At 38.2% G+C, this 24,643-nt stretch overlaps 1 protein-coding gene across 1 annotated transcript in view; it reads left to right on the top strand.

The window, feature by feature from the left end:
- LOC130917268 (transcriptional coactivator YAP1) overlaps positions 1–24,643 on the top strand; it is a 96,403-nt gene that overhangs the window by 57,165 nt on the left and 14,595 nt on the right. The window contains exon 5 of the mRNA XM_057838507.1: positions 15,229–15,383. Within this exon, the coding sequence (XP_057694490.1) occupies positions 15,229–15,383 (155 nt within the window). The remainder of the gene's footprint in view (positions 1–15,228; positions 15,384–24,643) is intronic.

Genomic DNA, 24,643 nt, shown 5'->3' with positions numbered 1-24,643 from the left:
TTAGTAGTCGATTAATCGATGAGCTAGTTAGTCCGAATAATCAAGTAATCGGATAAGGAACATAAAAAAAATAAAATACCTGAGCTGACCACCAAATGTGATTTTAAAAAAAATAAATAAATGAATAAAGATCTATGTACAACAAAAGAACAATTGGCTAACTTACGTAGCAAAAGTCTGCTAGCTTAAATGCTATAAGATAGTAAAGTTGTTTTTTTTACACTGCTGTTAACAAATGCTAAATATACTTTTAAACTAAATTACCAATGCATTAAAAAAAAAACATTAGCTCAAACAAAAAGTTAGCTTCGTTGGTCTTAACAGGGAGCAGCTGGGTTCAGCCATGCGTAATGACGCAGACTAGAGGGCAAGTTATCCACCCAAATCAATAAAACTAAATGCAAACACTTTCAAAACAAACCATTACAACGCCACTTTAATTAAACGAATACTGAAAGCAGCAAAATTTAATTTGAATCTTTTTTTCTAAACTAATACTCGAGTTAATCGATTAATCGTTGCAGCACTAGCTGGATTTGGTTGGCAATCATACCAGCGTTGATAAAATGGCTGCTATCACTTACGATGGCCACTTCCTGGAAATATTGGCCTTTATTTAACATTTTTCTCCTCTATTTCACATCAGAAAAATGAAATTCAAATGTTCAATTAAATACTATTTTTTTCTACTGGGGTGTACGTGATAAAGTATTGTCTGTCCCTTTAATTTATCATTTTCTACCCGGTTTGAGGACCTTTGCTTGCAGCAGAAAGCCCTAAAATGCTGCTCTGTTATGGAACATATTCCTCCACGCAGAACCATGCTGCCATGCAGGTGTCCGATCGCCGACCAGCTGCTTTGATAATGAAAGCTAATTTGAGCTTGGAGGAGAAAAGCAGCAGAGCGCCTTTAACAGAGGCCTGTTGCCGGCTGTTTCGCACACACACCAGCATCCAACACCCCCTCCTGGCCCTTTTCGTGAGGCCCAGCGAAGGCACGGTCTCGTTGTGCTGTTGCTCCAGACAGACTTGAATCTCAGCCAGGCCTCTTTATTCTGCACTCCAACTCTTAATCTGTTCCAGACCTTTTCAGTAAAAGAACTCCAATGTGTGTGTACGTGTGGGGCAGGGGAAAAAGGAAAAAGGGGGCAGGAGTAAGTAGGGGGTGGGCTCGGGTTCAGGGTTTGAGAGGAAGAAAGGAAAGCTGGGAACAGAGGGGACATCTAGACGAGATAAGTGTAAGTTGTCAAAAGGGGAGGAGGTAGGAGACCAGCGAGGACATGTTGTGTTCTGTGTAGCAAAGCGTTAACTAGCTAGCCCGCTAACTTCTAAAGCTCCTTTGTTAAATGCGGCCTACGTGTCATGTGATGGTCTTCCTACTCTTCTGAAAGTGTTCAGGGAGCAGTAATGTAATTTTCAAAGTGCCTTTTTATTGGAATTGCGGTAATGCTCTCTAATTGCCGTGAAAGTAGTTGCAGTAAGTCAGTGGCTCTTTCCGGAATCAAAGGAGCCACACGAATATACTCCCAACGTGGCAAGTTGGCAAACAAATGTAATTCAGAAAACACATGACTCGTGATCTGACCACCTGAATGTAAAATGACAATTCTACCTCACAAATTAACTCATCAGTTGAAATTAATGAAATTATCATGTTTCAGTGCTATTGAGGCCAATTGACATCAATTCCATTTTAACTCTCTCATTTGAATTGGATTAGACGTCCATTCTGTCAATGGGAACTAATGAGCTGCGTGTGGGTGGTCACAAACCAAATTAGCTATGTATGCTAATGTTTTTGTTTAGGCTATTTTTAATTGTAATGCATTAGCATTTGTACCTTAGCTTGGGGCCTTGTGTTCTTTTTGTGTGTTGGTGTAATGATGGCCTGATATAGCTGGTGTTGCTGGCTCGTTTTGTTGCGGGCGAGCGTGAAGAAGACAAAAGGCAGACGGCATTAACTTGGTCTCTTATCTCCCTCGCTTGGCAGCTACGGCCCCCTCATGTGTTGCTAGTGCAAACCCTCTGAAACGCACACACACATGCATACGGCTGTGTGTGCTATCAGGCTGGCCCTGAAATGAACCTGTCCTTCGCTCCTATCTCGTCCTCTCACGCCAAGCTTGTTCGCGGTGGCGATTTTTTTCATTGTTGCCGCATGCTCGCTAAGCTAGCTCGGCTTTGCTGTTTGGTCTGCGAGGCGGGCCTTTATTTTGGTTTATTATGTCATTTCTACTCTAAAGGGAGGCCTCGAAGGACATGTTGGAGACTCTTATGGAAGGCCGAACAAGCTTAATTTGAGTTGATGCATAACATTGATCGTTATTATTCTTGCGGCAATCACAATATAAAAGTATTTATGTTATCTAAACTAAAGATTTATTGACCTTGCAGGTGGGCGGCCTGGGTGGTAAATGCATTTTCTGAATTGATTTTTTTTTAGTGCAAATGATTGAAAAAAATAAATCATTTCAGGTCTTTTTTGTTGGTTTATTTTTGCCCAAAATAGAATTTAGCAACTAGTTATTCAATAGATAATTTCATGGGAGACTTTATTTCTTTAAGTGTTTAGGGCAGTGCTTCTCAATTATTTTTTGTTATAACCCCCCACAGGAAGATGTAAACGTTCGCCCCCCCCCCCCCCCCCAACTCTCTACCGCTACTGTAAATATACTGTAGTATCATTTGTCATGTTGCAACGATTAATCGATTAACTCGAGTATTCGATTACGAAAAAATATTAAAATTACATTTTGCTGTTCGAGTATTCGTTTAATTAAAGCGGCGTTGTAATGGTTTGTTTTGAAAGTATAAATTTAGTTTTTCTTGGGGGGGAGGGTGGATACACTGCCCTCTAATTTGCCTCATTTCACATGGCTAAATCAGCTGTTAAGACCAACATAAGCAAAGTTTTTTTTTGAGCGTATGTTTTTTAATGCATTTGTAATTTAGTCTAAAGGTATATTTAGATGTATTTTGTGGGAATATGTGTTTTAACTATTTGTTAAGACAGCTTTGTTTAAAAAAAAAAAAAAAAAAGTTGGCATTTTTATAGCATTTAAGCTAGCGGACTTCCGTTACGTAAGTTAGCCAATTGTTCTTTTGTTGTACATATATCCTCATTTTATTTTATTTTTTTAAACCGTTTGAGTGCTCAGATCAGATATTTTAATGTTTTGTTCCTTATCCGATTACTCGATTATTCGAACTAACTAGTGCATCGATTAATCGACTACTAAATAATAGATAGCTGCAGCCCTAATCATTTGTATACAAAATTGTTATTATTAGAAGTACACATCTGCATAACACTGTGTTTTTAATATTAAAGAAAAAAAGTAATATAGATCAACTTACAAAAGTGTAAAACAAAAAAACAACAAAACACATCCACTTTTTTGACTGTTTGATACTGAAAAATAAAACAAATCAATAAATAATAATGTTGCTAATCAATTTGATTTAATTAACTCACGAGGTCAAGATGCCAAACAATTAGACCGAAAAAACAAAAATTAATAAAACAAAAACGACAAATGTCATTGGACAGAGGGACAGTTTTTATTTTTGCTGCAGGCAGTATCAGCTCCTTTCCTATAGTGTGAGGTTCTTTGCACTTAGCAACTTGGTATGCCACTTTATATGATGCTGACAGTGCTCGCTGGTTTACTGATGTAACACTGACAAAGCAGGAGGATTGTTGGCAATATTCGGCAAGTTTTCGCAGAAAAAAATAATTCCTGCTGTCCGCTGCAAACATTTTTAGACAAAGTAAACAGACTGGCCTTTTTTATTTCCCACTGTTCTAAAAGTCAAAGCCAAAAGCCAAATGCTACATACGCTTTGTCATATTTCCTTGTCGTAGCTTTTCATATCTCCTGTGCTCTGTGCTGTGTGCTCTTGTTTGGTTCAAAAATATTGCGCACATGCTGAAAATGAGAGAGACACTGCCACCCACTGAGTGGATGTGCAATATCACTTTATTCTAGTATGATTCCCCAAGGTCACATGCGCCACCCCCAGCATTGCTCTGCGCCCCCCTGGGGGGGGCCCGCCCCACTATTTGAGAAGTACTGGTTTAGGGGATGACAGCGCAAATGGGGGAGAGATATAGATTTAGCTATTTAAGATATTTAGATATTTAAGAAATTTTCCACCTTATTTATATCGCTTTTGCTCCACATGCAACATTTAACTTTTTTTTTTTTTAACTTGTTTTGAACTTTCTGTGTATTGTTCTTTGTACTTTCTTAAATGTAAAATTAACAAAAATAGCTTACCTTTAAAATTCTGTTTATATGAACTAAGTATGATGAAATAAGTATTTATATATTGATTTTTAATAATGGATTTATTAATTATTTTTATTATTTCATTATTTTTGCGGTTATGTATAGTCCCCAAAAACATTTTTCGCTATTTAAATGCTATTTAATTTCATTTGGAATTAAACGTTAAACCGTAATTTCCCTCATGATACTAAAATATCATTTGCTATTTCTATCATTGCTATTTTTTTTTTTTTTTAAACATTTAATTATTTGATGAAAAAAAGTTGATAGTCTACACGAAACCTAGCTGGAATTGTTTAGCGGTGAGTTATGTCTTCAATGAACCAACAAAAAAAATCATCAGAATATGGTTGACAATTAAGTGTCGCGAATTTCAAAACGGATGCCAAAATATTTTAATCAGTTTCGCTGTCTACACTGAAAGCAGTTAAACCTATATAGGAGACTCGTTTAACTCGTTCGCTGCTATTGATGGCACAGGATGTGCAATCCATTTTGACCGGCTCGCTGTGATCCTTCCAGTCAAAATGGACTGAACGTTTAGCATTGTCAAAGGGAGTGAATGAGTTAAATGCTATGAAAAACAAAAACAGAGTGTTATTGGGGGACATAACCTTAGTGTATTGCTGTTTTTATTCATTTTAAAATTGTATAACATTTATATATTCCTAAAAATTACAGTATATTAAAATAATGATCAATAATGAAAAAAAAATGTACATATGATGGGGACCTGGCATCTACATACTGTATGTTGACATGTACCAAATGTTAATATTGTGGCCAACATCACCCTAAATATGATGTCCACTTATGTAGATACCAGATCTTTATGGGGTTCAATTTTTTATTGAATAGTCATTTGCCCTGGCTGGATTTGCTAGGTCACTGGTAGATGATATATGGAATGAAGGTCAAATGATGTTTTGTTTTGTTTTGTTTTTTTGCTCATGAATAAATTAATCATTCATTTAAAAATGTATCATGGCAAAGGCCAATGCATTACTTATTACAGGACTTTTGGTGACTAGGCCTGCTCAACTGTTAGGACAGTGGGGAAAAGCAACCAAAGTGCAAGTATAATATGTTCCAAATCAATTAAAAAAATTTTTTCATACTTTTCTGAGTTAGCTAGTGCCTGACTGGGCGGAGGGAGCGAATGTCCCTATGTGTGGCAAAGATAAGTGTAGAGAAGTAGCACTCTCTCCCATGACTGCATGCGTGTGGGAGAGAAGGGGAGGCAGCGGCTCTGTGACTGTGTGGGTGGGGCTAGGGGTGGCTTTTGGGTTCGCTGAGAGTGGGAGGCGAGCGGATGGATGCATTCGGGAGTCGGGCGGGGGAGTTAGTGGTGGTGGCGGTGGGCCTCCAGTGCTTCCCAGGGAGCGCCCTGGGCCGCGCTCCATTCAGTTGCGGGAATAGTGTAAACACTCAGTGATTGAATGGTGATGAGGAAGGTGCCGAGGGCGGGCGGGACGGCACAGGGGGGCCTCCATTCCCCTGCATGGGCTTTGTTGTGGTTGGGCGCTCCGGCGCATAAGCAAACAGTGCATGCATTTACTGTTACACCACTTGTGGTCAGGCGCATTTGCTTGTCTCGCTGATAAAAATACAACCGTGACCCATTTTGTATGCATATATTACCATTAGGCTTGTTTATTAGAAGACCCCTCTCACCCTCCTAGGGGCGGAAAATAACAAAGATGTGGCTGAGGAACAGCTGTGTCGCCAGTACACACGCACACAACTTTTGTTGTGACGTTGTCACCGTGCTCTAAGCTTGTTTGACAAGCAAGCATAATTGCAGCTAAAGGGAAAAGTGCCACAACGTTAGAGACACCTGGAAAATCTTGTATTGTAAACTTAATCATCATTTGATCGCTACCAGCCTCCCAGTCAAAATGGATTGGACATCTAGCACCGTCAATGGCTGGAATGTTTTAGATAGGTACCGACTGTCTTTTTAAAATATCTTTTTAACCATACATGTCATATCAGTTGTATGTTTTAATTAGAAGTGCAACAATTAATCGATTAATAGACAACTAATCGATTAGCAAATAAATCGACAACTGTTTTGATAACCGATTAATCGTTTGGACCTTCAACTTCTCAAAATTCTTGAAATTATAACATATATATAACTTCTCAATTGTAAATATTATCATATTTCTTGGTTCTATTTTTGTTAAGTCAAAGTAGGACATGAACACAACTCTGCTTTGACTTTGGAAAATAACTGTCTAAACTAGCTTGTTAATAAGGCTGCAACAACGAATCGATTAATTCCATTGATAAATTAGGTTGCCAATGAATTTGATAATCGATACAGTTGAATGAAATCGTCATCCATTTTGTCTTCATTGCTACTTACAACATGCCGAAAACAACTTCAAAATAAATTGTGAATTGAAAGAAGTCATTTATTCAATTATTTGATGAATCGTTTAATTATCCATCCGATTAATCAATTATGAAAATAATCCTTAGTTGCAGCCCTAGTTTTAATCATTAATTTAATTTCGGCTTCCACAAACAGTTATTTTGATAATGCAATCATCCATCTAAAGGAATCACCGATCATTTTTGCAACAAGTCGACTAATCCGCTCATAAATAAATCACATTTTTTACTGTTATATTACTTGGGCTTAACATTTTAGTTGTAAATGTCCGGCGGAAGCAAAACCTCTGATAAAGCTGATGAACTGATGAAACTGATAAAAGTTGGACTGGTTTGTTGCTAGGATAATAATGGAAAACAAATATATTGTTGCAGTGATGCAACCACTTGTTGTTTGATTTTGGGGTGCTGAATGCAAATCTGACCTTAGTTTTTTCCTGTCAACTCTAATTCTATTTGCAAGTAAAGTGATGACTTTTTAGCACAAAGGGATATTTTTTACAAAGTGGGTATGTATTTGGCACTGAAAAATATCCCAAAAGTAAATATATGTAGCAAAATAATACATGTTATGCCTTGATTTAGACAACTGTAGACACAGGAGACAAATAATAGGGACAATGTGACTATTGTGCACTGCTGCCAATACGTGAAAATGATTCAAGTGTGACAAGCTAATGTTGAAAACCAATCACAAAAATGTATGTAACGATTTAAAGGACTGAAAAGTTAAACTGGTAATAGGTGAAAATATGTGGAAAATCTATATTATTCCACGAATATAAGAAACTCAAAAACGCTGATTGCGTGAAAACTTAAGCATAGAGACAGCGATCAAAAATTGTATAGAATCAATTAAAAACAGCAACAGCCACGCAAAAGAAATGGGAAAACAAAATTGGCTGTCTGTATTTGCTGTTAAGACGCCCAAAGAAGATCTTGACACTAACTGTAGGTAAAAATATCTCTATTATCAAACTATAATCATTAAATTTACAATTGATTAATTGTGAAATCCCTTATGTAGGTATGAATCAATGTCAAATCCATAATTTTGAAAGTTTTCCCGTTTTCATTGCAAATCATTAATACTCAACGCCTCACAAGAACTCAGTGGTACGAAGCGTAGCGGTTTAGCTTTGTTAATTATCTGCTTCGGATACCTGCTTCTGATTGGTGCTGATTTGGGGGAATTTCCCTAGTAGATATTCATAGGCTGGTTGGAATTGACCCAAAATGGCTGAATGTGTTCAACTGAAGTAAGTTTTGAGTGTTGTTTCAGAAACCCAACAATACATTTACACAAGAGTGCACTCTTGCTAAAGATACAGTATTTTTAAGCATACTGAGTCAGAAGTTCAATATTAAATATGATTTTAAGACCTACATATTAACTGATTTACTGCCATTGATTGGTTTAGTGGTTTAGCTTTGTTAATTATCTGCTTTGGATACCTGTTTCTGATTGGTGCCGATTTGGGGGGATTTCCCTAGTAGACATTCATACGCTGGTTGGAATTGGCCTAAAATAACTGACTTTTCTCAATTGAAGTAAGTTATTGGGGTTGAATCAGAAGCCCAACAATACATTTGCACAAGTGTACACACTAGCTAAAGATAGTATTTTCAGGCATGCTGAACAGGAAGTTCAATATTGAATATGATTTCAAGACCTACATATTAAAGACCAAATGTGAAGTAATTTCATAAAATGCCAAATAGGGTCACAGTTAAAGTAATTAAACATTGTCCAACAAATATAGCATGAAAAAAATAATTTATTTGTTGTATATTTGACAAAATAATCGCGTTTCCGAAGTTCGAGCCTGAAAGGGGACGAACCCGGAAGTGATACGTCACACCGACACAGCGATGGCAGCGCTCCATACGGCCGTCCTTCAAACAATGATTCAAACAGCGATATAAGCGATAGATCGAGCGCAAGTGAGGAGATCCAAGTTTTTGAAGATTTGGAGGAAGAGAAGGAGGTTGGAATTTTATTTTGGACCGTACATGTATTAGCCAGACGCTAATCAGGATGCAAACAATGTGCCCAGACAAACTGACATGGAATGGAGACAAGACACATCAAGATTACAAAATTAGTAAGATAAAGGCTGTTATTATTTTTATGATTTGAAGCATGTCAGGTAAATAAACCACCTACTATTGCCTGGGATAAAAGAAGAGTTTTGACGAATCCCCGATCATGTTGTGGAATGAACAGTAGAAGCTAGCGATGTTAGCTTTTATTTACCTGACATGTTTCGGCGAACACTTCCACCTTCAGACCCTCCGCCAAAGGCGGAAGTGTTCGCCAAAACATGTCAGGTAAATAAACCACCTACTATTGCCTTGGATAAAAGAAAAGTTTTGACGAATCCCAGATCATGTTGTGAAATGAACAGTAGAAACTAGCGACGTTAGCTTTTATTTACCTGACATGTTTCGGAGAACACTTCCACCTTCGGACCCTCCGACGAAGGCGGAAGTGTTCGACGAAACATGTCAGGTAAATAAACCACCTACTATTGCCTGGAATAAAAGAAATATTTTTACGAATTTATAAGTGTAGGCAAAATGAACTCAATACAACTATGCAATACAACTAGCTTTCGGCTAACGTCGCTAGCTTCTACTGTTCATTCCACAACGCGATCGGGGTTTTGCCTCGAGTTACCTGTCGGCTAACGTCGCTACCTTGTACTGTTCATTCCACAACAGTTGGCAGCTCTGCTTTGACAAAGTCATCAGTCATCTAGCCAAAAATCACACTTACTTTTTTGCAAATCCTTGATCATAAGCAGATCGGTTGAGGAAGCAGGCATCTTCGAAGTGTTTGTAGCAGAGAACACTACCCGATGATGGCGTGAAATTCATTCGTTTCATGCGGACAAAAGATTTACATGCCCTGCTATCCTTTGGCCACTCATACAACTTTTCTTTAGAATGAGAACAATACATCGCCACACACCGCCATGGCATCTTACCGAGAAACAATGCTACAATACTGTTCTATGGCAGACTTCCCTCTCAGTTCTCTGTGTGACGTAATTTCCGAAGATTGTCGAAGAAAAGCATTTTCGTTGTCGAGGGCGTTGCTATGGGTTAAACAAAGAATCTGGAAGGGTTGCGTTAAAAAAAAAAAAAAAAAAACGAAAATATGCTTATAATCAGGGGTGCACATAAGTGGTCCACATGCGCACATGCGTACTGGACGTGGACAAGCGCGCTGGCCCTCAACGGCTTCCATACGCTTTTGCGTACCGATGGCTGACCAATGTATTTGTGGCGGACACGAGAAAATAACTTCTCAAAATGTCGAAGAGGCAAGCCACACTGAGTAATTACTTCCGTGTTCCCCCACCCCCGTCAAAAGACAGACAGACGACAGAGACGTCACCGGAGCTACCGAAAAAAAGGACTTTTGCTGAATAGTGGCTACAGGAGGTACCATGGCTAGAAGCAAATGATGCTCGCACGGAAATGCAGTACAAAATGTGCCGTGAGAATCCCAATGTCGCCGATAAGAGCAGCGCATTTTTTGTAGGGTCAAAGAATTTCAGCCATCCAAACTTTGAAAAGCACGAAAAAAACAGAGAGCATGTGGCAATTAAGCAAACTATCGATGTCAAACAGGACCCCACTCGCCCTATGGACAAGTGGCGGAATAGGGCGGAATAAAGGTAATGAACAGCGACATGCACTGACAAACGTGTTTTTGCTTGCATTTTACAAAGCTAAACATCCACGTTCAATGAGGTCTTATGAGGAGGACATCCCACTTTTAAAAAGGCTTGGAGTTAATGTGGGAGCCGCATAATGCCCTTTATTTTGAATTGGTGCTTTTTATTTCTTTACATTTCACTTCAAAGTAATGGCAATTTTGTTGTGCCAGTTGATGTTAATCAAGAATTAATTGTTAATATAATTAATTAAAGTTAATTGGCTCTAAGTAAAGCTTGTCATAAATTTATCGCATCAGGTGGGTTGGCTCTCAAGCTCAATGAGGACCAAGTCACATCTCCAGGTCCTCCTCTGAGAACCTGGGCAAAAAAATTATGTGCACCCCTGCTTATAATTGTTCAGCCATTGATATTATTCAAAAACATGGTTGGCCAACCTTACTTCACATTTGGTCTTTAACTGATCTGCTGCAATTGATGGCAATTGAGGTCTAAGCCATTTGGAATGGCTGGCAGCGAACGGTTGCTGCCAGCCTTCCCAGTCGAAATGGACTAGACCTCTATCTCCTTCAATAGCAGCCCATGTGTCAAACATTTCTCTGTACTAGTATTCTAATTTTCTGTAATACACTCTGAGTGTTCACTTGGTGTCGTTAAATTACGCAAATGTACATTATAAAATGTCCTGCTGATTGCATCAGAGGAGCCTCAATGTGAGATAAAGACACACAGGCAGCCTCTAATCAGTTTTGTTTGGACGGAAACAGAAAGTCACAATGAACAGGATAAGTCACGACTGATGCAACGTGGCCGAGCAACAATAGCCGTCTTAGTCAGCGAGTGGGAGGGGATCAGGTCTTACAGGAATTGCGCTTGTTTGGAAGCGCGAGTGCTCCGGGACTTCCTTTATCTGACATAACCTGCTGCACTGGCTTGCCTCCAGCTTTTTTTCTGTCTGAAGTAAACTTGCAAGTCCTGTTGTGCAGTTTTTTTCTTCCCTAAACATGACCAAGCACTGAAAGGCTTGCCCTCTTGATCTGTCTCACACACATGCAAATTTCCGCTCACCATTGAATCACACCAAGAGATCCAGAGACTTTATGAATCCCTGCAGTAGGAAATGATGATCATTTGATTATTTACAGGCTGTTTTAAAAGCAGTTGCGAATGCACGTGCTAAATGCATTATGATAAAAGGCTGCTTATATTTAAGTTTTTTGCAATGCTGTAATCCTCATATTCATGTATTTTTAACCCTTAAATACCTGCAACATGAACCAATTATCAGAGAATCCCAAAATTTGGAAAAATAAGGTCCTAATGAAACCTTTTATTCTAACTTGTAAAAAGAAAAGTGAAAATAAATATGTGTAATAAGTGCTCTAATATCTATAACCCTTACTAAATCCTGTTTTTTTTCTAATGGAACCTGCAGATGCATGTGTTGACTTGCATCCATCAATTTTTTTCAAAAAGAAATGTCAAAATTCTGAATGTCTCAAAATCATGAAATTTTTGGTGTATCAAATGTGATACATTTGGCAATAAAGGGTTAATTATTCTGTTAATTGCAAAAAAAAAAAAAACCTCTTTTTGTGACACACTAAAATGCCAAATGAGGGCCCCATATTATTCACGTTTTGCAATTCGTAAAATTACATTTAAACTAAAGGCAAGGCAAGGCAAATTTATTTATATAGCACAATTCAACACAAGGCAATTCAAAGTGCTTTACATCACATGAAGATCATAAAAATCACATTTAAGACAATCAAAATCGGAAATAAAATTATACATAAAAATCGCATTTAATAACAAATAGAATAAAAATAAAACAAAAACTACTACTACTAATAATAATTGAAATCAGCAAGGGAGATAAGCACAAGCGGGATAGAAAGCAAGTAGATTGAAATATATAGACAGTTATGGATATGCAGTGCTAAACAAAAGCGTTTTTAGCCCTGATTTAAAAGAGCTAACAGTTTGAGCATACTTTAGACATTCAGGTAAGTTGTTCCAGAGGTGAGGAGCATAATAACTGAATGCTGCCTCACCCTGCTTGGTTCTTGTTCTTGGAACATGCAGAAGACCGGTTCCAGACGACCTTAGGGGTCTAGATGTCTCATAGGAATCTAACAAATCAAGCATGTATTTTGGTCCAAGGCCATTAAGTGTTTTGTAGACGAGCAGTAGTATTTTCTAGTCTATCCTTTGACTCACTGGAAGCCAGTGTAGCGATTTCAAAACCGGTGTAATGTGGTCCAGCTTCCTTGTATTCGTGAGGACTCTGGCTGCAGCATTCTGTACTAGCTGCAGCTTCCTGACTGATTTTTTTATCAAGAAATGGTGGGACTTAAAGGCGTAAAAGGCATTTTTAATTGCATTTGCTTGGAACGCAGAACCTTTTGTCACTGTTTGCGCAATTCCTGGTACATTAATCATGCTGCTCAATATCTAAACATGAAAAAAGAGAGACTGAGGGTTTTTATTACACTCCATCGGAATTTGACTGCAACATTTACACGATTAACAAGCAAAATTACACATATTGAGGATTAAATTACAAAATATATTTCATTTTCACAACGTGCTTGCTAGCTGAATGCTAATATACAATAGAATATGCTATTAATGTGCTAACAGAAATAAGCATTAACTCTCAAATGAGATGGTGAAGTGGCTCGGGAGAGGGAAGTCTGCTGCCCTCATGACCTGACCTCGGATAAGGAGGCAAAGAAAGATGGATGGATAAATATGAACACACATAAACGTCACCACATTTCTTGTCATAGACACTCACAGGCATATGCTGTTTGTACACGTCCAAATGCAAAACATATCAACAATTATATGTTTAAAAGAAAAAAAAGTGTTCTTATTGTTCCACTATTGTGGAACAATGAAGCCGCTTCGTTTTAAAGTGCTGCCTCCCAGTGGTCATGGTGCACACACTCTTGAGACTGTTTTTTGTTTTTTATAAATTAACTGCAATTCAGCGTTGTTTTTGGCAGCCCTTTTAATTTTTGTGTTAGTCTTTTGGACAAAAATACTTATCAGTCTTAGTCATATTTTAGTCATTTCAAAATGTTTTCGTCTTAGTTTAGTTTTAGTTGACGAAATCTCAAACAAATTTTGTCTAGTTTTAAACGAAAGGTACTCGAAATTTTAGATAAATTTCAATTCTAAAAGTTTGAGTCTGAAAATACAAAAAAGTTTTCCAACAATTTCGAATAATATAAAGATGGGCACATATTGTAGGTCTACAAGGACAACGCCAATTTTGTAATGATAATACACACTCAGCAGGATAAACAGTAGATTATTTTCAGTTAAACCTACCTAGTAGCCACAAACTGTATGTTTAAAAAAAAAAAAACTGAGGGTTTTTATTACACTCCATCGGAATTTCACTGCAATATTTAAACACATAACAAGCAAAATTACACATATTGAGGATTAAATTACAAAATATATTTCATTTTCCGAAAGCGCTTGCGAGCTGAATGCCAATATACAATAGAATACGCTATTAATGTGCTAACGGAAAAAAGCATTAACTCTCAAATGAGTTGGTGAAGTGACTCGGGAGAGGGAAGTCTGCTGCCTCCGTGACCTGACCTCGGTTAAGGAGGCAAAGAAAGATGGATGGATAAATATGAACATACATAAACGTCACCACATTTCTTGTCATAGACACTGACAGGCATAAGCTGTTTGTACACGGCCAAATAAAAAACTTATCAACCATTATATGTTTAAAAGAAAAAAAGTGTTCTTATTCTTTCACTACTGTGGAACAATGAAGCCGCTTCTTTTTAAAGTGCTGCCTCCCAGTGGTCATGGTGCACACACTCTTGAGATTGTTCTCTTTTTTTATATAAATTAACTGCAATTCAGCGTTGTTTTTGGCAGCCCATTTAATTTTTGTGTTAGTCTTTTGGACAAAAACCTTATGTTGGTCTGAACAGGGGGCGGCTGGATCCAGCCATGTTAGATGAGTAGATGACTGTTGCCAGTAGAGGGCAGTGTATCAAACACAATCAGTAAAACTAAATGCAAACACTTTCAAAACAAACCTTTGCAACGACACTCTAAATAAACGAATCCTCGGAGCATCAATCGGAGCATCAAAACTGGATTTGAAGCTTTTTTTCTTATCAAATTACTCAAGTTAATTGATTAATTGTTGCAACTTAGTCATTTTGATAGTAGGCTAATATAGCTAATATACTGTAGATACATACAGCATATGTTGCCTTCATTATAAGGCTTATATAAGGCTTTCAATTTTTTTGCGGCTCCAGACATGTTTTTTGTTTCCAATATGACTCTTTCAACATTTTGGATTGCTGACCCCTATTCTAGACTCCTGAGCCACATTTTTAGCTCGTCATCGTCGCGTCATAGTCATGAAAAAAATTGTTCGTCGACCAAATGTTTTTGTTATCGTCATCGTTGATGAAAACAAACTGCTGCAATTGTGAGGAAATTTCTTATCTTAAAAAAAAAATTATATAAATAGTAGGGATGTACCGAAAGCAAGATTCTTGGCTGAAACCGAACTTTGGAACCGTATGGCAGGAAAACCGAAAGGCCGAATAATCCACATGTATACACTTCATTTTTTATTTTTTTATTATTATTATTTGATTTTGTTATTTTTCGTTATTTCGTTTGTTCGTTATTTTTAATACATATTATCACTTAACAGAATTTGCGACTGTGAAATATATTTTTGGGACGAATAGTATTGTGTGATTAAATGTGTTAGAAAAAAAGTAACCATGTGGCTAATTCTTACCCCTAATTTAAATATAATGTACTAACCCTCCCCTCTCCCAACACAGCGCTGAACCAGCAGAGGATTTCCCAGAGTGCACCTGTGAAGCAGAGTGGTCAGCTGCCCTCTGCCGCCCTCGGTGGCGTCAACCAGCTAAGGCTGCAGAAGATGGAGAAGGAGAGGCTGAGGCTGAAACAGGAGCTGTTGAGGCAAAGACCGCAGGTCAGGACTTGGGCTGTTAATGTCAAATGATTTAAAAAAAAAAAAAAAAAAAGGACAACCCTTATACCAGTGGTCCCCAACTTTTTTTGCACCACGGACTGGTGTGATGTGGGCCTTTTTTTCCCACAGACCGGCAACGTGTGGCAGAAAATTACAGTAAATATAAAAAACACGATGGGGCTGAAAACGAACGTGTGCAGGGAAAATGTAACTCACCATATGCTGACTCAACCTTTAACAGCAGCCTCTCCTAAAACCTGACGGCAAATATCCTTGGCATAATGAGTACTTCTCCATTCGTGAAAGGTTTCTTGGCTTTAGCAATATTGTTCGCCATGAGGTATGATGCTCTCAGTGCATTTGTTGCCTCGTTTGCTAGCTTTTAGCCACATATTATGCAGAATAGATTGTTTGTAGGCTCCTCTTCTGGCTCAGCAGGTAGCCTTTTCCCTGTAAAAAAGCTATCCAAAGACGTTGGTTTTTCAGTCATCTTTGCTAAGGTGTGGGCTTTATTGTTTCCGGGAACAAATCTGATTCGCTTATGTTATTATCGAGGACAATCGCACATCGATAGCTAAACCGAGCACAACGACAGTAAATACCCTGTCCACCTTCTAAGGTGTGCTGCCTGCAACACATACCCAACAGCAGCTAACTTTACTGTTTACTTTGACTGACGCTAGGGCTGCTATTGGTGTGCAAACACCCCAGTAATGGCGGCCAACCACTAGAGGAAGACTTACACAAATCTACTCAGTTTAGTCAATAGAGTAGACATTAGCAGTGCAACGGTTCGCGGTTCAAAACCGAACCGAATGGTTCGCCCTGTTCGGTTCAATACGCCTTTATGAACCGCGCCTTTTTGGTTTTGCAATTACAGTAATTTATTCCGAACGCTTGTGAAATGAATTGGTCAAACTCTGTGTGCCTGTGTGTGACGTGAAGCGCAGCTGTGGAGAAATTCCCGCCCCACGAGTAAATCGCTGTCAAGCACCTGTGTAATAGGAGCCGAGTAACGCCCTCTCTCGCTTACGAGCGAGGTGAAAGTGAAACAAGAAAGAAAACAAAAAAAGTTATGGCGAGCGGAGGAGTCGACAGACCGAATTTTGAGGAAGCACCGGCTTCTTTCAAAATCTGCGGTGTGGCAACATTTCGGTTTCCCCGTGGACTACAATGCAGACGGAGAGAAAATATTGAAAAAAACATAAAACAATTTGCAAGCAATACTCAGCGCTTGTTCCCTATGCTAACGGCAAGACTTCTAACTTGACTCAGCAGTCAGCACTTCAGCCAGCATCACTCACAGACATCGTTTTCTCAGAGCAGGACAACCCTGAAGATGACACCAGTGAAAACACACGGGTCTATAGGCGTTCCAAAAGCATTACAATATCAGGTCAGAAAAACATAAGAAAATAACCCACGCAGTGGGGATTTGCATTGCAAAAGACATGCAACCATATTCCGTGGTTGAAGATGCGGGCTTCGTTAATTTAATTGCAACGCTTGACCCGCGTTATATTGTTCCCTCGCGGACATATTTCGCCCACAACATAATCCCCGACATTTAAGAAATGGCACGCAAAGCCATTGAAGATGATTTCACGAAAGCACATAGTTTCACCCTGACTGCTGATAGTTGGACGTCCCGTGCTACAGAGTGCTACGACCTAACTGTGACGGTCCACTATAATCATACCTGTCAAGTTGTACGGTCTCGTCGTAATTTGTACACGTGAGCACTGGTTTTTAAATGTGTACGCCGTCCGTTACGTTCAAAATCTGCACGTTTTTCGTGCATTGCGTTTTTGTTTTTTTTCATCCGTTCGGATTTGGTCACCGTTTCTGCAAGGAGCCAATGTTCGTTAATACTTGAATGACACGAGAAAAGTCGGAGAGGGAAGAGTGTTTGTTGAGACGCTGTCGCAAACGCGATGCTAGGCTAGGTGGCTCCAATTTCCTGACCGTGGCCGACATCATACAATCTACGCCTAGATATCTCATGCATATAGAACTACAAGCGAAATGACACTCGGTAGCTTTAGTAAACAGCCGCCATTTTAGAGCAGTATACTTCTCAGAAAGGCTGTTGTAGTAAACCTTCCAAGCGAACCTAAGCAACTTTTTATCCAAAATACTCCTCAATCGGCAAAATCTTGACTTGAGTCTATCTTTAAAGGATGAAACAGTTATAAAATATTCACATGTCGAAAGTAGACGGAAGGGAACTAAGGCAAAAACGGGAGCAATTTTATCAACTTTAACGGTTGATTCACAACATTAAATGACCTCCAAACATAGCAAAGGTTACTATTTTTTTTTTTTTTTTTAAATGAAAAAAAAAAGACATGAAAGGTATCACCAGTTACTTTGCCAAGTAACTTTTTTACTACTGTGTGTGTATTTCAGTAGTCAGTCACTACACTTTCCAAAGAGCTAAGAGGCATTTTAACAGTCTAAAATGTTTACATTTTAAGTGTTTATTTCTTTTTTTTTAAAGCAAAATAAAGGCAGTTTAAAAAAAAAAAAAAAAAAAAAAAATGCAAAACGCAAAACGAAACCGAACCGAAACCGTGATCCCAAAACCGAGGTTCAAACCGAACCGTGGGCTAACTGAACCGTTGCACCCCTAGTAGACATGCATTTTGTTGTGTCAAGAGGCACTGGCCAGATTGCGGTTGTTAACAAATTATTTATTATTATATTATAGCAAATGCACCATGGACCGGTAGGGGTTCCCGGTCCAGTGGTTGGGGATTACTGCCTTAAACCTCTCAAATTGTTAGAAAGGAGGCAAATTTCCAAGGATGTCATCCTGTCAGCTAAACTAATCAAAATGCTGACTCTGTCCAAGAAAGTCACAACCTCAAATTTTATGGAGGAAAACGACTTGTAATGTGGAAGACTTAGTATTTTTTTAGCATCTTAACAAGAACAAAGGCCTATTTTGTCTGAGTGAAAAGTCTTAGAAGTCGTATCTTTCCCAAAATTGTAATCTTATGATAGTGAAAGTCAAAATGTAATAAGAATGAAACGTCATTTTAATTGTAAATTTTAAAAACAATCCAACAATATTACCCTTTTTTTGGTGGAAGAAATACTAAATGGAAAAAAAAAAAAAAAAACTTCCCGTTGTTTGAGATTTGTTTCTGTCAAAATGCCTTTCATTCTTAATGAACTGATTGTCTGCCATTGAAGGCATTTAAGGATTAAAAATAGCAACATGATTGGACATCTGTCATCATTATTGGCTCTGTAACGGTTAATGACCTAATTCATTCAGGGATGTCAATAATTTTAGGTATTTTTTGTGGGCCAAAGCAAAGGTAAAGGGAGTACAGTGGAACCTGAAGATACGAAATGAATTTGTTCCAGACTGGCTTTCGTATCATGGTTTTTCACATAATGAATCGCGTTTAACCAAAGCACCACATTAAATTTTATAATGAGGGTGAAACCAGAATGGAATAAGCCAAATACCTTCGAAGCATTCAGTATACCTAACCCAGGGGTGGGCAACCCAAAATGTTGAAAGAGCCATATTGAACCATAATAACAAATAAAAACAAATATGTCTGGAGCCACAAAAAATTAAGCCTTGTATAAGCCTTATAATGAAGGCAACACATGTTGTATGTATTGTGCTCCTCTAATTTCTCCAGAAGTAATGCAATCGCACTTACAGGGTACTCTGCTGCAATAGTAGTATGCCTTGCCTGGAAATGTCTTTCCGAATTACTCTTTTTGTGATTTGACAACTTCTCGCTACTTCATCGTGGGTGTAAATGCGCTTTTCCCCGTGTGTGCGCGATCGTTCTTCTTCGCGTGTACATGTGCTCTTACTCGCGCGTGGAAGTACTCCCTGCTCTACGCTTCCTGCGCCAAAATAAAAGCATGCATCACAAAACAAAAGTCAACATTATACTCTTTTATTTATTTATTTTTCTTAACCGACCGGAGACAAAATGGCGGACGAGACTCCGGCGTTGTAAAGTCAAAATCTTGTTGGGTACGTTGTAGGGCTGCAGCTATCGAATATTTTAGTAATCGAGTAATCGACTGAAAATTCTATCGATTAATCGAGTAATCGGATAAAACATTTCTTTTTTTTTCTTTTTTTTTTTGTTTTAGGTAAAGAGTAGCGGTGCAACGGTTTGCGGTTCAAAGCCGAACCATTCGGTTCGCCCTGCACGGTTCAATACGCCTTTATGAACCGCGCCTTTTCGGTTTTGCTATTAATGTATTCCGAATGCTTATGGAATGAATTGATCGAGCTGTGTGTGACGTGAAGCACCGCTGTGGAGGAATCCCCGCCCCGCATGTAAATGTCGGATCGCTGTCAAGCACCTGTGTAATAGAAGCCGAGTAACGCCCTCTCTCGCTTACGACTCACGAGCGAAGTGAAAGTGAAACAAGAAAGAAAACAAATAGCTTGGCGAGCGGAGGAGTGGAGAGACCTAATTTTGAGGAAGCACCGGCTTCTTTCAAATCTGCGGTGTGGCAACATTTTGGTTTCCCCGTGGATTACAATGCGGAGGGAGAGAAAATATTGAAGAAGAAAAAAAATTGCAAGCATTGCTCAGTGCTTGTTCCCCATGCTAATGGCAACGCTTTTATAACATGACTCCGGCACCTCAGCCAGCATCACCTACAGATATCAATTTCTCAGGGTAGGGCAACCCCGAAGATGACACCAGTGAAAACAGACGGCGGGCTTCGTTAATTTATTTGCAACGCTTGGTCCGCGTTACATTGTTCCCTCTCGGACATATTTCTCGCAACAACGTAATCCCCGACATTTATGAAATGGCACGCAAAGCCATCGAAGATGATTTCGCTAAAGCACATAGTTTCGCTCTGACCACTGATAGTTGGAAGTTGGACGTCCCGTGCTACAGAGTGCTACTACCTAACTGTGACGGTCCACTATAATTCATACCTGTCAAATTGTACGGTCTCGTCGTAATTTGTACAAGTGAGCACTCATTTTTTAATGTGTACGCCGTACATTACGTTCAAAATCTGCACGTTTTTCGTGCATTACGTTTTTTTTTTTCATCCGTTCGGATTTGGTCACCGTTTCTGCAACGAGACAATGCGTTGCTTGAATGACGTGAGAAAAGTCAGAGACTCAGAGAGGGAAGAGTGCTTGTTGAGACGCTGTAGCAAACGCGATGCTAGGCTAGGTGGCTCCAATATTACCTGACTTAGCCGACAACATACAATCTACGCCTAGATGTCTCATGCATATAGAACTATGTGCGAAATGACAGACTCGGTAGCGTTAGTAAACAGCCGCCATTTTAGAGCAGTAAACTTCTCAAAAAGGCTCTGTTGTAGTAAACCTTACAAGCGAACCTAAGCAACTTTTTATCTAAAATACTCCTAAATCGGCAAAATCTTGACTTGAGTCTACCTTTAAAGGATGAAACAGTTTTAAAATTTTCACATGTCGAAAGTAGACAGAAGGGAACTAATGCAAAAACGGGAGCAATTTTATCAACTTTAATAGTTGATTCACAACATTAAATGACCTCCAAACATAGCAAAGGTTACTATGTTGTTGTTGTTGTTTTTTTTTTTTTTTAAATGGAGAAGAAAAAAAAAACATGAAAAGTATCACTAGTTACTTTGCCAAGTAACTTTTTTACTGCTGTGTGTGTATTTCAGTAGTCAGTCACTACACTAGCCAAAGAGCTAAGAGGCATTTTAACATTCAAAAATGTTTACATTTTAAGTGTTTAATTCATTTTTTAAAAAGCAAAATAAAGGCAGTTTAAAAAAAAAAGCAAAACGCAAACCGAAACCGAACCGAAACCGTGATCCCAAAACTGAGGTTCAAACCGAACCGTGGGCTAACTGAACCGTTGCACCCCTTTTAAAGAGCAATTATAAATATACATGAGGAAAAAAAGACGTTTAATCCAATATTGAACCATTTTCAGTCCATCAATGTCTTTATTTTCGATGTACATTGTTGAAAACAGCCAACAATTGCATCTCTCTTTTTTTACTGCTTTCACTCAAAAACTTCTAGATCTTATTAAAAAAAAAAAAAAAAACATATTTCTTACCTAAAAATGTAATTACGCCTGATAACACACATCACTTGAAACCTATGTGTTTTTCCCACGTGTTTCAATATAATTTCCATTTGTGTCAAGCTATTATTCAGTTCTAGTTAAGTTTTAAGTTAGTCTAAACTGTAAGTACTGATAGGATTTTGAGTTTTTGCAGTGTTCAAAATAATTGTCTGATACCTGCTGTATTGGAGCACGTTAGGGACCAGTGCTACTTGGTGTTTTATTCAGTCTACTGAGTCAAAAACTGACAGTTAGCTTTATTATGTTATAATTTTACACCCTCGTCACTCTACAGCGCTGTGTTTTTACAGATTATATAAAACCTGTATATGAGACACGTTAGCCACGCATCGACAGTGGTCATAATCAATAGAAACCTAGCCCTCCGAAGAGCTAACGTTACGTGACCGAGTGACAGTAACGTATTTATTAGCGCCGAGAAGTCTACTGCTTAAAGATGGCAGCTGTGTACTAACGCTGCCCAGACGCGGCCGAGTCTGTCATTTCGCATCTAGTCCTAAATGCATGCGATATCTATGAGACGCATCGGACACTACCTGCTACCAAACTAGCATCATGCGGGCGTAGTTTTTAGCAACGTCGGCGTAGTTTGTAGCTGTCTGCAGTAAGTTTTTCTTTTTTTGCTTCTTCCTCTACGCACGTGACGTTAGTCCTATGCCTTATCTGAGCATAAACTATGTATAGTTCAGAATGTAATGTAGTGCAATAGTTATAATTACGGTTGTTCCGATCATGTTTTTTGCTCCCAATCCGATCCCGATCGTTTTAGTTTGAGTATCTGCCGATCCCGATATTCCGCGATCCGATTGCTTTTTTTTGCTCGCGATTCAATTCCAATCTTTCCCGATAATTTTTCCCGATCATTACATTTTGGCAATGCATTAAGAAAAAAATGAATAAAACTCAGACAAATATATACATTCAACATACAGTACATAAGTACTGTATTTGTTTGTTATGACAATAAATCCTCGAGATGGCATTTACATTAACATTTTTTCTGTGAGAGGAATCCACGGATAGAAAGACTTGTGACTTTGTATATTGTGACTAAATATTGCCATCTAGTGTATTTGTTGAGCTTTCAGTAAATGATACTGCAGCCATTTAACCCAAATGCTTGATGGGAAGTGGAACCATGACTGTGTGTAGTGCTACCAATTGATATATCTTCTCTGCGTTGGGAAATAACACAAGGGGTTAAGAAAAAGATCAATTGCTACCTTGCTTCCCCACATTGCTTCCCATGATATTTCTAATCGTAGGGAGAGGGAGTGTAACGCCTATTAAGAAAGCCTCCAAAGGCTGCCAAAATTCACTCTACTCATTTTACGCTGCCTTTTATCTCTCTATATAGGTAAAACGGCGCCATTACAGATTGAGCGCGACAGTGGGTCGTGGAATGCATGCATTAAGTGCGTCAAATATTTTAACGTGATACATTTTCAAAAAAATTAATTACCGCTGTTATTGGGATAAATTTGATAACTCTACCTTAAGCCTAAACTAAAGACTCTGAATGAGTGTAACATATTATGTCTGTAAGATTAAATACAATTAGAAAACGATTTAGTTAAGAAAAATATATATATTAAAAAAAGGCATGACCGATATTTTTTTGCCGATTCCGATACTTTGAAAATGATGTAATCGGACCCGATCGATCGGCATCATCTCTAGTTATAGTGGTAATTAAAGTAAATGTTTGTCTGACAAAATTGTTATATTTTTATAAAGGTTGAAAAGTTACATAGTGTTGCTTTAAAAGCAAAATGGTAAAATGACATTAAAAAGAAATGACAAAATAAGCGAATAAACAAACTTTCCTAATTTACAACAGAACCACTGTAAAACAGCAAGCCCTTGTAAGTAAAGAATGTGACGCTGGTATGCAAATAAAGAAGTCTAAAAATGTCCCACAAATACAAAAACAACGCTGTGGCCCACCGCAGTTGTTTTGCTTTTGACAAGCTCAATCTGTTTTCAATTAAAAATTGTGTCATGTAAACATTCCCGAAGCATGCAGATGTTTTCAGAAATGTCTTGTTGTAATCGGACGGACAGCGGCAAACGCTTTCTTTTTACAGCAGCACATCTGGAATAGCCTTTAAATCCTGACTCATCTCACACAGAGGATCAGACTTCCAAAGCCCGCTTTGATCGGCCTCTGTTGTTACGCCACGTTGCCACCAAGTCTCGTGACTCATCGGTGGTAATTTTACCACTTCCTAGTGACACATCGCCGCCTACTCACGGGGCGGCACAGGCCCCGAGTTCAGGAGTTTACTCAAGGCAGCGTCCTGACACTGGAATGGTTTTATGATGAGGATAAATGAGCGCCGCTAGTGACCCCGTGACGCTGGCACAGATTGCTTGATGTTTACAGTGTCGGAAGTGACTTGAACATGTGCATACACAAGGCTTAAATGTGATCTGACGGTCCATAAAGAAGGACACTTGTTTATTGTGCAGTATATATTGGTTGGTTACGCCTCGCTACGTCTACATTTAAAAATCAAAATGGCTGCCAAGGACTCTTTACGTTTGTCAGCCATAGTTTTGGCCTCAGCAAAATATCAAATTTACATGCCATCATGACCAAATGAAATATTTTGATGGGCAACTAATCAACAGTCATTTTTGCAGTTTGTCATTTTTTTGTTCAAAGAGGATTTGGACTGTTTTCAGGCAAATTGTGTATGAACAAAAAAAGTCTATTCACTCCATAATTGATTAGGTGTTGATTATTCGATTAATCATGGCAATTTGAGGTCAAGTCACAATTAATCATATAGCGCTTAATCACGTCAAGGCCTCAAAAGATTTCACAGACCCACAATTAAGGTTAAAGTATGAAATAATAAACAACAGTAAATAATTATAATAATATATATTTTTTAAATGATATATGATGATCTACCCATATTGTATGAGTTATCCTTATTAAGATAATTGACTATTTTGGTAGTTAAAAAAAAAAAAAAACTTGACTTATACATTATCGATTATTATCTTTTAAAAAAAAATAATATTAATATTAATTATTGAATTTTTTATATTTATAAATAAAACACATACATTTAAGAAACGCTGATTGAAATATTGATACAATCACAATGTTTTTTTATGAATTCCTAAAATAGTAATAAAACAAAA

Source organism: Corythoichthys intestinalis, chromosome 6 (genome assembly GCF_030265065.1).
Source record: "Corythoichthys intestinalis isolate RoL2023-P3 chromosome 6, ASM3026506v1, whole genome shotgun sequence".
Taxonomy (NCBI): domain Eukaryota; kingdom Metazoa; phylum Chordata; class Actinopteri; order Syngnathiformes; family Syngnathidae; genus Corythoichthys; species Corythoichthys intestinalis.
This window is presented reverse-complemented; position numbering and strand designations above follow the sequence as displayed.